Genomic DNA, 13,940 nt, shown 5'->3' with positions numbered 1-13,940 from the left:
AAAATAAATAAAGCGAGTGGTATTTTGGTTTTTCCCTAGACTGGCTAAAGGCGGAGGTAAAATTCCCCTGGACGACGCTGCACAGAAAGGGGAATTCCTAGCAGATCAAATTTCATGCAGACTATGTACATATAACAGCAGGTCGCCTAGCGTGCCACTCAGTACTGAGCAGGATCCGCTGGAGGCAACATACACCTGTAAGTATTCACCTGCCCGGCTGCACCACGCACATAGAGAGAGAGTTCTAAGCCAGGCGGCTGATCTACTAAAGACCGTTCACTCAGCAAATTAAATTTTTACAATGCAAGTGAATGCTGGAAAAAAAATCACTTTGCACAGAATACCCATTTTGCAAAGAGTTTTTATTTGATTTTTTTACTTGCTTATGATTGGATGGTCCAACTCAGCAAAACTTCACCTCAAGTGAAAGTTCCCTTTGCAAAGTGAACGGGCTTTACTTCTTTGGTAAATCAGCCACACTTCGCAATTTTTTATTCATTTTATTTATTACAGGTACTTATATAGTGCTGTCAGTTTATGCAGCGCTTTACATATATAATTATACATTCACATCAGTCCCTGCCCTCACGGAGCTTACAGTCTAAGGTCCTGAACTCACATTCATACATACACATACTAAGGTCAATTTTAGACAGGAGCCAATTAACCTAGAAGGATGTCTTTGGAGTGTGGGAGGAAACCGGAGTAACCAAGGAGGAAACCCAAACATTACTTTACATGCAAGCCAACAAGGTGTACGGGGAATAAGTTAATTTTACGACTTAAGGAACAGGTTAAGGAGGGGAAGATCTGAGGTTGGTGCCGCTTTTGCTGCTGAAAATTGCACCAGCTGCTCCAGAAACAATGCCTGGTAAGTCATTGGCTGATTTTTATTCTTAAAGGGATCGCTAGCTAGGTAAATGTAAAATATTGCAGAAATTGATTTTGCTTTTTTAGATTCATGCGGGCTACAATTACTTCTCAGCAGTACGAAATCTGGCTCCTTATGTTAAAGCTCTGACTGACTTCATACCTTTAGGTAATGCAATGCACAGTACGATGGGGTGTATTTATAACAAAATTGCAGAGCTAAAGCCAAACTGCGCATGTGCATTCATTCTGTGGAAATGGGGATAAATGTCAATGTTACTGGGCTATTTTCTCTCCAGGTCGAATGTTCTTTATTCATAAGAATAGCCTGCATTGGGAAAATACCACATTATGATTACTAGATGGAGCAGAATGTCATAATACTGTAAATATTTATTGCTTATGATCATCAGCTCCATCTAGTGGCCACAATGTGGTATTTCCTTGATTCACATTCTTGATAATATAGTACATCCAACCTGGAGAGATAATAGCCTAGCAGCATTCAATTTTTCTGTCATTCCCACAGAACAAAATGTACAAGTAGTTTTGCAGGATGAATATCTTTGCAACTTTTGTATAGATATACCCCTAGGTATGTATTGTTATTTATTTAGAAAGGTACCCCCAAGCACACATACAGTGGCTGTTGACACGCCTATATTACAGCATGTGCTTAATGGACTTAAGTGTGAAGGGGTCCTAAAGGAGCATGGAGTGGGGAGTTCTGGGCACCCGTGGATGCCATGATATGCTTTGTAACTGCTGCGTCACCTCAGAGGTGAGCTGTATCTGACTTGCTGCAGCTTCTAATGCACATTGTGAGAATCTCACAGTGTGCGGTGAAATCAGAGTAAGCCATTTCAGTGCAGGAGGGGAGTCTGTACAACTGTGCAAGACTGAAGGGAAGGCTGAAGGTCAGATTTAAATGTAAAAGAATTGTTCTGGAACTTTACCTCTGTCAATAGAGAAAGAATAGTATGCGGCCAAACCAGAAGAGTTTCATTACGTTGAAATACGACTGCCGAGAACATCACTACCGGGAATAATGTCAGAACAGTCTGAGAAGCTTTGCTCCATCAACAGGGGTCTGTAGACAAACAAAAGCCTACAGAATCAATGGAAGGGTCAGCCTATACTGTGACCAATACTATGGGGTCTATCTGTAAAAAAAAAAAAATTGCTTTGTGAATGTCTCAAGCATTCACACAGCTGTCACAAACATTTGCCTAAAACATTTCTTTTCTATGATCATCAGATCCATCTAGTGATCATAAAGCGATCATAAAGCGGTATTTTCCTAATTGAGGTATTTCAGGAAAATACTGAATTATGGTCACTAGATGGAGCCAACGACCATATAAAATAACGGCATTGGGCAAATTACCAGGAATATCAGCTGTGCAAATGCTTGAGACATTTTTTTTATAAATAGACCCCTAGAATTAAAAGCAATACTACCGTACATCTCCAATTCTTATATATGCAACTTCTAGATCACCCTAAGGCTTGGTTCACACCTATGCATTTTTTAGTGCGTTTTCAGTTTTGCAGAAACACACTACAGTCCATTAAACATGGTTTCCTATGGATGTAGTTCACATCTGTGCCTTTTATGGAAAGGGTCAGGGATTTTTTTAATGGTTTTTTGGTTTCATAGACTTTAACGCAGGGATCTGCTACGGTCCTCCAGCTGTTACGGAACTACACATCCCATGAGGCATTGTAAAACACTGACATTCACAGACATGACTAGGCATGATGGGAATTGTAGTTCCTGAACAACTGGAGGGCCGTAGTTTGAAGACCCCTGCTTTAATGGATCAAAAACGTGTATTGAAAAACGCAAAATGCACCTGGGATATACAAACTGCAACCTGCATAGGTGCGAATCAGGCCTAAATCTGGCCAAACACTTGAAGATTTCCCTTGTTCAGCCCCACAGGTTGAATGAAAGAAATCTATCAATCCTCCATCCAGCATGGATGGAGGACTCTCAGCTGCCAGGCACTGTATTCTGACAGCCAAGCATCTACAGCTGTCAGAATACCTGAACCATGCTGGTATCTGATTGGATGCAGCTTCTGATTGGCCAGCAATATTTTATTTGTATTTATTTTTTATATTGAAGAATGTTGGACAGGAGGGGGCCACTCACTTATCAAATTGCCAGACCAATGGCCGGGAAGTACATGAGAGCTAGGGATGCCATACCCAAGGCATGCGATTGGCTATAATTTGGACAAAGGAGGTAGCAAATTACAAGAGCAGGGAGATTAGAATTTTGTTTTATTCAGACTAGTACCGGTAGTTGTGTCCTACAGAGAAATTGGAATATTAGAGGGAAGGGAAGGTAGTGTTGCATAACAACTTCCGTACCATTTATAACTGTTGTATCTTTAAAGCAAGTTGAACTTTTCGAGTAATTCCTGGCAAGTTGGAGACTGTCAGGCGTGGGTAGAAAACTCACCAGCTGAGAGGATTTATTACCCGTGACTGACGTCAGCATTCTGCTGACAAGAGCTCAAAATCTTCACCGTCACCAGATAGAAATCAGTGTCCTTCGGCAGTAGATCCTGTTCAGTTCAGTAAACACTTTATTACCTTTACATTGTCAGAATAAGCATATTGAAGGAAACACGGGGTGGGGGGTGGTGATTTACTAAAACTGGAGAGTGCAAAATTTGGTGCAGCTCTGCATAGAAACCAATTAGCTTCCAGGTTTTATTTCCAAAGCTTAATTTAACAAGCTGAAGCTAGATGCTACCATGCACGGCTGCACCAGATTCTGAGTGCTCCAGTTTTAGTAAATCTCCTCCGCAGTAAATACCAAAGGTATATTGGCACAGGAAACAGGTGTTTGTAGCATGCGCCACATTAACTAAGCAGATCTATTTCAGGTCTTGGTTGGGGTTGTGGGCAGAGGCCAGAGCAGTCGCAGATGGAAAGATCGGAGCATGCAGCTCCAGCTGAACAGACGTCTGCGCTATGTCTGTCTGTCCTTTAAGTGGGAGCATGGCAGGGGGGTGTGTGTCCTCTGCTTACATACTTTAGCTAATAGGTGTCTTTCGTTCCCATCTCAAAAAGTTGGGAGGTATGAGTGGCTCTGGATGGACAGCTGCGTAAAGCCTTCTCTATGTAGGCTGTATATGGGCTATAAACCAGTGGCTCTGAATGTACAGTTGGATACATGGCTTTATATATAGGCAGCGTGCCCACCCATTTTCTAATATTTATGACAAATCACTGTGACCAATCACTATTTTTATGTAGCTTCAAGTACTTACCATCAAGTAACTCATTTCACTGAACCTGGGTAATCACTTCACTGTTATATATTCATCATTCTTGCGAAGATTAATTGCTACTGAGGAATATTTACATTCTCATGACACGTTAGCTTGTTCAGCTGCATTTTTTTTACGTAACGTCCCCATGCAACCTTTATCACTAAAATATGTGAGCACAACACCTAAACAGTTATGTTCAAGATTATAACTACACTAAAAAATGGTCAATATTTGCCACACCTTTGTGTAAGAGTCGGTTCTATTACTGTATATAACTGATTATGCTGCTAAGTGCTCCTCACCAAGGTCAGTAACAAACAATGAGCACCAAGGATAAGGAACATTCATCAAATCCTTTGTTTTTCTGCACGCACTTATATTGACTGACACTGGGCACCTCTAAAAACAAAAAGAAACAATCTAATCTGTTCTCAATGTGACCATATTGGAGTGGCCTTTGCACCAGCCGGGTGGCATCATGGGGTGAAAAGAAAAACTGGGGACATCATTCTTTTTTTTTAAGTTTTAAATCGATCAAGGAAGTAAGTGACCAAGACAAAGAATAATCTAGCAATTTGCTTTAGGAATTATTCAGCAATAATATTAATTAAAAATTCTGTGTTTTTTGAAAACTAAAAAACAAACAGCAAAAGTTGGAAGACAATAGCTGCATGCATGTTAATAACAAGACTGGCTCATGTAAGTTTAGCATAGAATGGTTTGCATCCTGAGCCACTCATCTTACCCTTTAATGCGTGTTACCGCACTCATTGATTTGTATAGGCTGCCAGTCACCTGTAACGCCTGGATGGGTGCCACTGCCAAATGATGCTAAATTCTGGCGGTTTATGCACAAATGTGTCCCTTGATACTAATACTAACACTTTGTTTGATGGGATCATGACTTTTTTTATTATTCCCAATAGAATTAATTAAAAGTTTAATTATATATATATATATATATATATATATATATATATATATATATAGTGTATATATAGATGGATAATATATAAATAAATAAATATATATATATATATATATATATATATATATATATATATAGATAAAATTTATCTATATATCTATCTATCTATCTATCTATCTATCTATCTATCTATCTATCTATCTATCTATCTATCTATCTATATATATATATATATATATATATATATATATGAGAGAGAGAGAGATATATATCTACCAGTATATACCCTGTTTCCCCGAAAATAAGACCTAGCGTGATTGTCAGTGATGGCTGCAATATAAGCCCTACCCCCCAAATAAGCCCTACCCTGTTTCGCCGAAAATAAGCCCTACTATGAAAATAAGACCTACAAGGACTTTAACTAGGGCTTATTTGGGGGGTAGGGCTTATATTGCAGCCATCACCGACAATCGCGCTAGGTCTTATTTTCAGGGAAACAGGGTAGATATCTATCTATATAGATATATATATATATATATATATCCATATAGATAGATATACTACAGTATATATTTAAAAAAATATATGTCTATATATACAGTAAATTATAATGTATACTAATATACATATAATATATATCTATCCCTGAGGTTCTGTATACCAATTCTCTCCCTTTTTTATACAATCTATGGAAATACACCAGCTAATCCAATGTTGCTGACCATGCCGTTCTCTTCACAGGTAGAAATTGGTTCACAATGCCGCCAAAACGTTCCAGCACAGAAATTGGTAAGATTTCAGCAATTTCATGCGGGTTCTGTGGTTTTCATATCAGATGCCACAGACTGGACTAATTATAAGTGGTCCAGAAATGGCAAATGATGGGGAAAACGACAGAGGTTGTAACCCTTCTCCACTAATATAAGGTTTTGTGTGGCGTTGTGTTATAAGATAGAATGAAAGGCAACAAGACAAATAGCAACTATCTTGCAAAACGTTGCGAGTGGGAGCAAAATTGTTATTGTGCTATTTTCTCCAGGTTGAATGTCATTCAATGATTCTTCACATACAATAGTGTCAATCTGGAAAATACTGCATTATGGCCAATAGCTGGAGCTTAAATAAATACTTGTTTACTATGACCTTTAGCTCCATCTGCAATGTGGTATTTTCTTGATTTGCTCAATTTGACTTGAAGAGAAAATAGCCTTATACATTTGATATTGCCCCTATTCACACTCACAACTAATGTACATGCAGTTTGTGAATTGCTTTTATATCTACACCCCTAAGTCTATTTTTCAGAATGCTTGGCATGATACCTTTTTGTAGCAAAGTTTTTAACATGGAGATCCTGTCAGTAACCGCGGAAAACACTGAGCCACTGCCTTCCAATTGGCAGCAGCATTGTCAGCCTCCCTCGTGTGCGCTTTTAGTTGGCCGTTCAGCTGTCTCCCTGATAGACTTGTTTAACAGGTCAATGGCTGACTGAAGGAATGCACTGCACACAGTAGACTAACAATGCTGCTTCCAATTCCAGAGCAGCGGCTTAGCGCTGTCAGCCGGCAACAGGAAGTGCTGTTGCTGCAGGATCTCCAGGGAAGAAACTTTGCAACAAACTCACAGAAAAAGATTTCCTCAAAAATAAAAAATGCATACAGCGAGTCATGATACCAAACATACTGGAATGTAGATTTTTTTTTTTGAGGGGAGTTACCAAATAATCTTTAGGCTTGTAATGAAAAATATACTTTTGGTAGTTAAGAAGTAACGTTATTAAATGTATTTCTATTTGCAGATTGCACAATCATTAAAGAAGGATGTCTCATCAAGTCTCCACCTCCATACTTATTATATAAAAAAGTAATGCATTTTGATATTATTTTGATATTATGTAGGTGATATCGGCTAAGCTTCATTTAGGCCTGGTTCACACCTATGCATTTTTTAGTGCATTTTCAGTTTTCCAGAAACACACTACAGTCCATTTAACATGGTTTCCTATGGGTCATGTTCACATCTGTGTATTTTATGGAAAGGGCTAGGGACTTTTTTCTGGTTTTTGGTTTCATAAACTTCAATGGATCAAAAAGGTGCATTGCAAAATGCAAAATGTATCCGGAATATGCAAACTGCAACCTGCATAGGTGTGAACCAGGCTGTATAGCTATATATAATTACGGTTTGGGATTTCTAAGGCTGGATTCACACCTATGCATTTTTAGTGCTTTTTGCATTTTGCAGATTTGCACTACAGAACATGTTCCATAGGAAACCATGCTAGATGGACTGTAGTGCAAATCTGTAAAATGCAAAAAGCACTAAAAATGCCTAGGTGTGAATCCAGCCTAAAGGTTTTTCTATTTTTCATAATCTCTTGTTACATAGGTAGGTTGAAAAAAAGTCCAATCTAGTTCAACCAATAAAAAATTACTAAATCAATAGAAGACCTCTATTTACAGATCCATATACCTAAAGCTGATCCAGAGGAAGGAAAAAAAAACCTCTATAAGGCTCCATTCACACTAGCGTGTTTTTTGATGCATTTTGCATTTTGCAGAAATGCACAGGAATTTTTTAACATGGGTTCCTATGGAACATGTTCACATCAATGCCTTTTTGTTTCTCTGCATTTTTGGAAAGGGTCAGGGACTTTTTTTCATGCAAAATGCAGCGTTTTGCATGTAATAGAATTCAATGGACAAGCATCAAAAACGCAAGTGCACAGTTTTTGCAGCGTTTTTGCAGCGTTTTTGGTGCGTTTTTGGTGCTTTTTTTCCCTTTTCTTTTTTATTTTTATTTTTTTTTTTTTTAATTTTTTTTTTAGACTGTAAAAAAAAACTGTAAAAAAAAAAAAAAATAAAATAAAACGCAAAACGCAAATCGCGGCAAAATCGCGGCAAAAACGCCGCAAAAACGCTGCTCAAAAACGTGGCAAGCATGAAAAAAAAACCTCCAAAAACGCCCAAAAGCAACATGCATAGGTGTGAATCGAGCCTAAAGCATGGTCCAATTTGCTCCAGTGGGGGAAAACAAATTCTTCCTTATCCCACAGGGCAATATTCCCTGGATCAACAATCTCTAGTGCTGTTACCCAGTGGTGTATTTAGGTTTTGTGCTGCCCTAGGCCTGACTAAACCCGTGCCCCCCCCTAATTTAAATATGACCCACCCCTTGGTGTTCAAGACCCACCCTGAAATTTTCGAGTGGGGACACTAGTTCTGAGGGCCTGGCGGGGGGGGGGTTGCAATGGATTCCCTTAATTTGCATAGATATCCTTTCACTTCCTGTTTGGCTATGGGGCAGGAAGTGAAGGGAAATCTCTGCAATGGGACACGGATGGTAAAAAATAAACTGACAGGGGCTATAACCCTCCCTTACTCTATCCAAAATGAAAAAAAAAAAGTGTTGCCTATAGCTCTACTTTAAGCACAAATTTCGGATAATTTTATGGAGAGGACTAAGAAGATATAACCATGCCAATGGTGCAGCAGAAAACATATAGCACAGTGAGGAAGGTTTGTGGTCCAGGATGATAGGACAGTCAAAATTAGAAGGGGCACCCCCCACCACCCCCACAGTTGCGGAATGCCGGCCGCCCGCATACCAGAAGCAGTGCGGCTGCTTTATGGGGGCGCTAGACTAATCTGCCTCTCAGCCCAGTCTGCCCCATAAGACTGGGCAACAGCGCAAGCTGGTGGGGACTCTTTCCATGCTGCCCCTCTGCAAAGTGCTGCCCTAGGCCTGGGCCTTGTTGACCTAGGCCAGGATACAGCGTTGCTGTTACCTATTAATGTTATATTTTGTGCATTTAGGTATACTTTTAGGTATACTCCAGCTATTTTTTTAAAACAATCAACTAAGCTGGCCAGAATAAGTTTCTGAGGAAGTCTATTCCATATTTTCACAGCTCTTACTGTGAATAAGCCTTTCTATTTGTGCAGAATAAACAATCCATTGCAGTCAAATTTTACAAGTGCTTCTAATCAGAGCTAGATGGAAAGAGTTAATTTCATTATAAAATGTCACACCGACGAGCCAGTGCTTTTTGGGGTTAACCGACTACCTTCATCAAGGTTTAGAATTTCTGAAGGGAATCTGGAGGGTCTAGATCTTGATTTGATTTAAAATTCTAACATTAAATTCTCAATGATAATAGAGGACAGAAATGTTATTAACAATATTACAAACAGCTTCAGCCAGTTCATGTCACAATCCTTTGTTTCATTACAGGCATCATGGAAAGGACGCTTATTTAAGCTCTGCAAAACCGCAGTGGATTCCTACTTCATCCGCTATTATGCCTATGATGGGGTGTCGATGGATTATAAAGGGGAAATTCTTGTTAGCGAGTAGGTGCCCCTATGATTGAATTGATATTCTGAAAAATGGTAACTTTGAAGGATGCTTCCCAGGGTAGATTGTAGCCTTGAAGGAGGCCTCCCAGGGTAGATTGTAGCCTTGAAGGAGGCCTCCCAAGGTAGATTGTAGCCTTGAAGGAGGCCTCACAGGGTAGAATGTAGCCATGAAGGATGTCTCCCAGGGTAGATTGTAGCCTTGAAGGAGGCCTCCCAAGGTAAATTTAAGCCTTGAAGGAGGCCTCCCAGGGCAGAATGTAGCCATGAAGGATGCCTCCCAGGGTAGATTGCAGCCTTGAAGGAGGCCTCCCAGAGTAGATTGTAGCCTTGAAGGAGGCCTCCCAGGTTCGAATGTAGCTTTGAAGGAGGCCTTCCAGGGTAGAATGTAGCCTTGAAGGAGGCCTCCCAGGGTAGAATGTAGCCTTGATGGAGGCCTCCCATGATAGAATGTAGCCTTTAAGGAGGCCTCCCAGGGTAGATTGTAGCCTTGAAGGAGGCCTCCCAGGGTAGATTGTAGCCTTGAAGGAGGCCTCCCAGGGTAGATTGTAGCCTTGAAGGAGGCCTCCCAGGGTAGATTGTAGCTTTGAAGGAGGCCTTCCAGGGTAGAATGTAGCCTTGAAGGATGCCTCCCAGGGTAGATTGCAGCCTTGAAGGAGGCCTCCCAGAGTAGATTGTAGCCTTGAAGGAGGCCTCCCAGGTTCGAATGTAGCTTTGAAGGAGGCTTTCCAGGGTAGAATGTAGCCTTGAAGGAGGCCTCCCATGGTAGAATGTAGCCTTGAAGGAGGCTTCCCAGGGTAGATTGTAGCCTTGAAGGAGGCCTCCCAGGGTAGATTGTAGCTTTGAAGGAGGCCTTCCAGGGTAGAATGTAGCCTTGAAGGAGCCCTCCCAGGGTAGAATGTAGCCTTGAAGGAGGCCTCCCATGGTAGAATGTAGCTTTGAAGGAGGCCTCCCAGGGTAGATTGTAGCCTTGAAGGAGGCCTCCCAGGTTAGACTTGGAATGGCACAAGACTGTCCTATTGAACACCAGGAAGTGTCTGCACAAACTATCAATTTAAATGTAAGTTCTAGGATATATGTAGGTATGAAAAAAATGACCTTTTTCACTTTTGGTCTGCAGCATAAAATCTATCGATTTGGGATATAATGCAATGGACAAGAATATGACCACCATCACAAATTTGTTCAACAACAGTCCACAGAATGTTCTCTGCATCAAAACTAACAAAAGGGTCTACTACCTGTTGGATGAGAATAAGTGAGTTCAATGTGTATTATTGGAGTCTCCTTCCTTTATCTAACTCTCATCTATTGAAATAATCTGCACCGCCGGAGGACACTGCTCCTTCCATCTAACTCTCCTCTCCTGAAATACTCTGCACTGTTGGACTCTGCCACTTCCTCTGCCTTACTGCTGCACCCTTTTATTTCTCGAGAACAGTCCCTTCAGAATGCTCAGTGTCGTATTGTTCTATTTCCTTACCTGACATTTTCAGTTCTTCCTCGCGCTTATCATAATATATACAGTATATATTGCACATTTATTGCAACATTTTTTTTATACTGTCTTGTATCACAATTATATTTATGACTTTAATCTAGAAACAACTGCTCTCTTAACTCCATAAACATTGTAACAAAAAAAGAAGTAAATATACGAAACATTCTGTTAAATGCTTTTTATGAACAGAAATACGCCCCCAAACTTCTTGCCAGCTGAATGCCATTGTTCCACTCAGAACTGGTTAAACCCGTTGGTGCGACTTTGAAGGATCATTTCCCAGCAGTATATATCCTAAAATAACAGCACTTGTAGGAAAAAAAAGACACTCAAAGTGAACCTGTCTCCAAACCATATATTTTGCTTGTGTCTTGAACCAACTCTCTGTACCAATGAGTCATGTCTTCTCGCCACCTTGCCAGAGCGATGAGTTTTAAGACACAACTCCAGCCTTTAAAAAATTAGAAAAACATTATTTATTTTTTTTAAGTATTAAAAGTCAATATAAAGAGTGTTAACTTCCACACTGGAGGAGTAACAAAAGGCAATCGGGTCAACCTCAGGTAAGGAAATATACTGTATATCTGTCTACTCTGAGATGTTCTAAAGATATAATGTCTCTCCTAGCCAGCATATTGATTGATTATTGGTCTATGAGAGTTCAGTGAAAGCTGCAGCCTCAGCTAACAGTTGGAGGAGGTCTCTAAACAACCTCCATCCATGACTTGTTCAAGACAGGGCTGCAGATTGTATCTATATGTGAAGTTGAGAACCCCATGAGAAGGAGCATATGCCATTCATGCCATCATTTCTGATGTCCTTCTGTCTCTCTCCTTTCAGGGAAAACATCAAAAATTGGCAGAAATGTATCACAGATGTCTGGGTCAAAATCAACCAAACAGAAAATGTAAGAAGTGTTAAATATATATGTAAAATATAAAATATATCACAGCTTTGGATGTTCAACCCTTTCGTACTGGTATCACAGATGTCCATTTTTATTTTAAGGTGGACGGACCACAAATTAAACATACAGTCCTGGTTGCTCCTCCACCAGTGCCCCCTCAGGTAAGGCACCCACTTCTAGAATGGAAAAAAGTTTAAATATTATTAAGTAAATAGGTACATTGTAATTCAAAATCTTTTGTAATAATTACATGCAGAAACTAGCCAGGTATATCCTTTGAGTTCTCCAACTGTATATTAACTCATGCACAGTTCTACTTAAAACAGCTACAAAAGTGTATAGGCACACACTCAGAGAAGCTTCCTTTTCGCCTCTCCTTTTCAGAGGATAAGAGCATGTAAAAGGATGATGGCAGCACAAGTATAAAATAAGTGCAGTAGTTGTTAATTTGTCTCAACAAGAGGTCAGAAGACCAGCCAACGTGTTTTGGGGGCTCACCAATCTCTTTTCATTGGTATATTGGCAATAATAGATGAATGGAGATCATTCTGGACAGGTAACTTTAGGAAACGAAGATTAGGTAAATGGCAGTAGAGATTACCTATCTGACAGGCAACCCATATCCCATTACCGCATGTTTGTTTCCTTCAATTACCTGTCTCGTACTATCTCCAATCATCAGTCATTGCCAGCATACAAGCCCTAATAAAGGGGGATCTCTGAGCCCCTTAACATGGTGGCTGTACTTTCTGAACTCCTTTTGGGAAAAATAAACCTTTACTGGACATGTTCTAGACTTGTGGTGCTCTCCTTCTTTGATATACTCTTTAGTATGTTGAAGAAAATCAAATAAATTTCATACCGCGCTCTGAATAACCATATATGCATACATAAACAATAATAATGCTAAAAATCATAAGTGAATTTATAAACATGAGTGTTGACGCAATAATAATAAATGTCCATATAAACGATTTCCAAAGAAAATTAAATTGAAATTAAATGTCCATGGACCACCACCAAAATCTTCTATCAACGTGAGTGATGAGAATCCTTGCGGACTGGGTGAGATAACTAGCGTCTTCCACCACCACCAGGCAAACAATCTACTCACCAGAAGAATTTGACACCCATTACAGGTAGTCAGACCAAGCGCAGATACCAGTAGGAGTATGCCTTCTGAAGAAAGACTGGTCCACGGCCTGATGAACTCCAACGATTGATCATATTGAAAAACAACAAGAAGAAAGGGCTCTTCATTGTGTAGTATATAAAAAATTCCTTTATTCCATACGAGGCATCGACATAACACACGATAAAAACGGTTTGCCCAATTCAAAACATGCAGGTACGCCGTCTGTGTTCCACCTGCGCTCCAACTAGCGGAAGTGACGTATCACGTGCCCTACAACCCTGGGTTCCAGTATATGGTTATTCAGAGCATGGTATGAAATGTATTTGATTTTCTTCAACACATTATTAGACCTTTGGTCTCACTACCAGCTGCTCCTTAGAGGTTTTTCAGCACAATTTTAATGAATTTACTTTGATTGGTTCAGGGTGCGCGGCTTATAGGTATTTCCTATATTTTTCACTTTTTATACTCTTTAGTATGCTCTGAGACCCCGAGAACACCCTGCAGCCTTCAAAAGTTGGAGGTGAAGCTTAATTTTATTTACATGTTAGTCCAATGCCTGACCAATATGAGATTAAAGCTCACCCCAATTTGTGCAGCTCTATAGCACTTGATCTCTATGTATGAGGTCCCTTAGAACACATTAAGGTATCATGTGACTTCTAACAGCAAAAAATGCTTTGTGACCAGGGATGGAAAAGTAGAAATGATTTAGGAAATCATTAAAGGAAACCTGACCATCATGTCTATACGAGTTTGTTAACCATCCTATTCTAAAACCATGGACAGCCTCCACCTCTTTGGGAGGGCTTTCTGAAAGGATTTTAGAGGGTGTCTTTAGCAATTTGTGAGGTCAGGAACTGATATTGGATGAGAAGACCTGACTCACAATTGGCATTCTAATTCGTCCCAAAGGTGTTTAGTAGGGTTGAGGTCAGGGCTCTGTGCAGGACA

At 40.0% G+C, this 13,940-nt stretch overlaps 1 protein-coding gene across 8 annotated transcripts in view; it reads left to right on the top strand.

Moving 5' to 3' along the window:
- The first annotated feature begins 847 nt into the window (after positions 1-847).
- PLEKHS1 (pleckstrin homology domain containing S1) overlaps positions 848-13,940 on the top strand; it is a 33,092-nt gene continuing 19,999 nt past the window's right edge. For 4 of the 8 annotated variants that reach the window (XM_073595864.1, XM_073595860.1, XM_073595866.1 and 1 more), the window contains exons 1-7: positions 848-871; positions 5,830-5,877; positions 6,887-6,951; positions 9,322-9,440; positions 10,564-10,701; positions 11,785-11,851; positions 11,953-12,012. In XM_073595864.1, the coding sequence (XP_073451965.1) occupies positions 865-871; positions 5,830-5,877; positions 6,887-6,951; positions 9,322-9,440; positions 10,564-10,701; positions 11,785-11,851; positions 11,953-12,012 (504 nt within the window). In that variant the 5' untranslated portion in view covers positions 848-864. The remainder of the gene's footprint in view (positions 872-5,829; positions 5,878-6,886; positions 6,952-9,321; positions 9,441-10,563; positions 10,702-11,784; positions 11,852-11,952; positions 12,013-13,940) is intronic. The other 4 variants (XM_073595861.1, XM_073595858.1, XM_073595863.1 and 1 more) reach the window with 2 other exon arrangements.

This window comes from Aquarana catesbeiana, linkage group LG08 (genome assembly GCF_042186555.1).
Source record: "Aquarana catesbeiana isolate 2022-GZ linkage group LG08, ASM4218655v1, whole genome shotgun sequence".
NCBI classification, from domain to species: domain Eukaryota; kingdom Metazoa; phylum Chordata; class Amphibia; order Anura; family Ranidae; genus Aquarana; species Aquarana catesbeiana.
Note: the sequence above shows the minus strand (reverse complement) of the source record. Positions and strands in the feature narration are given on the sequence as shown.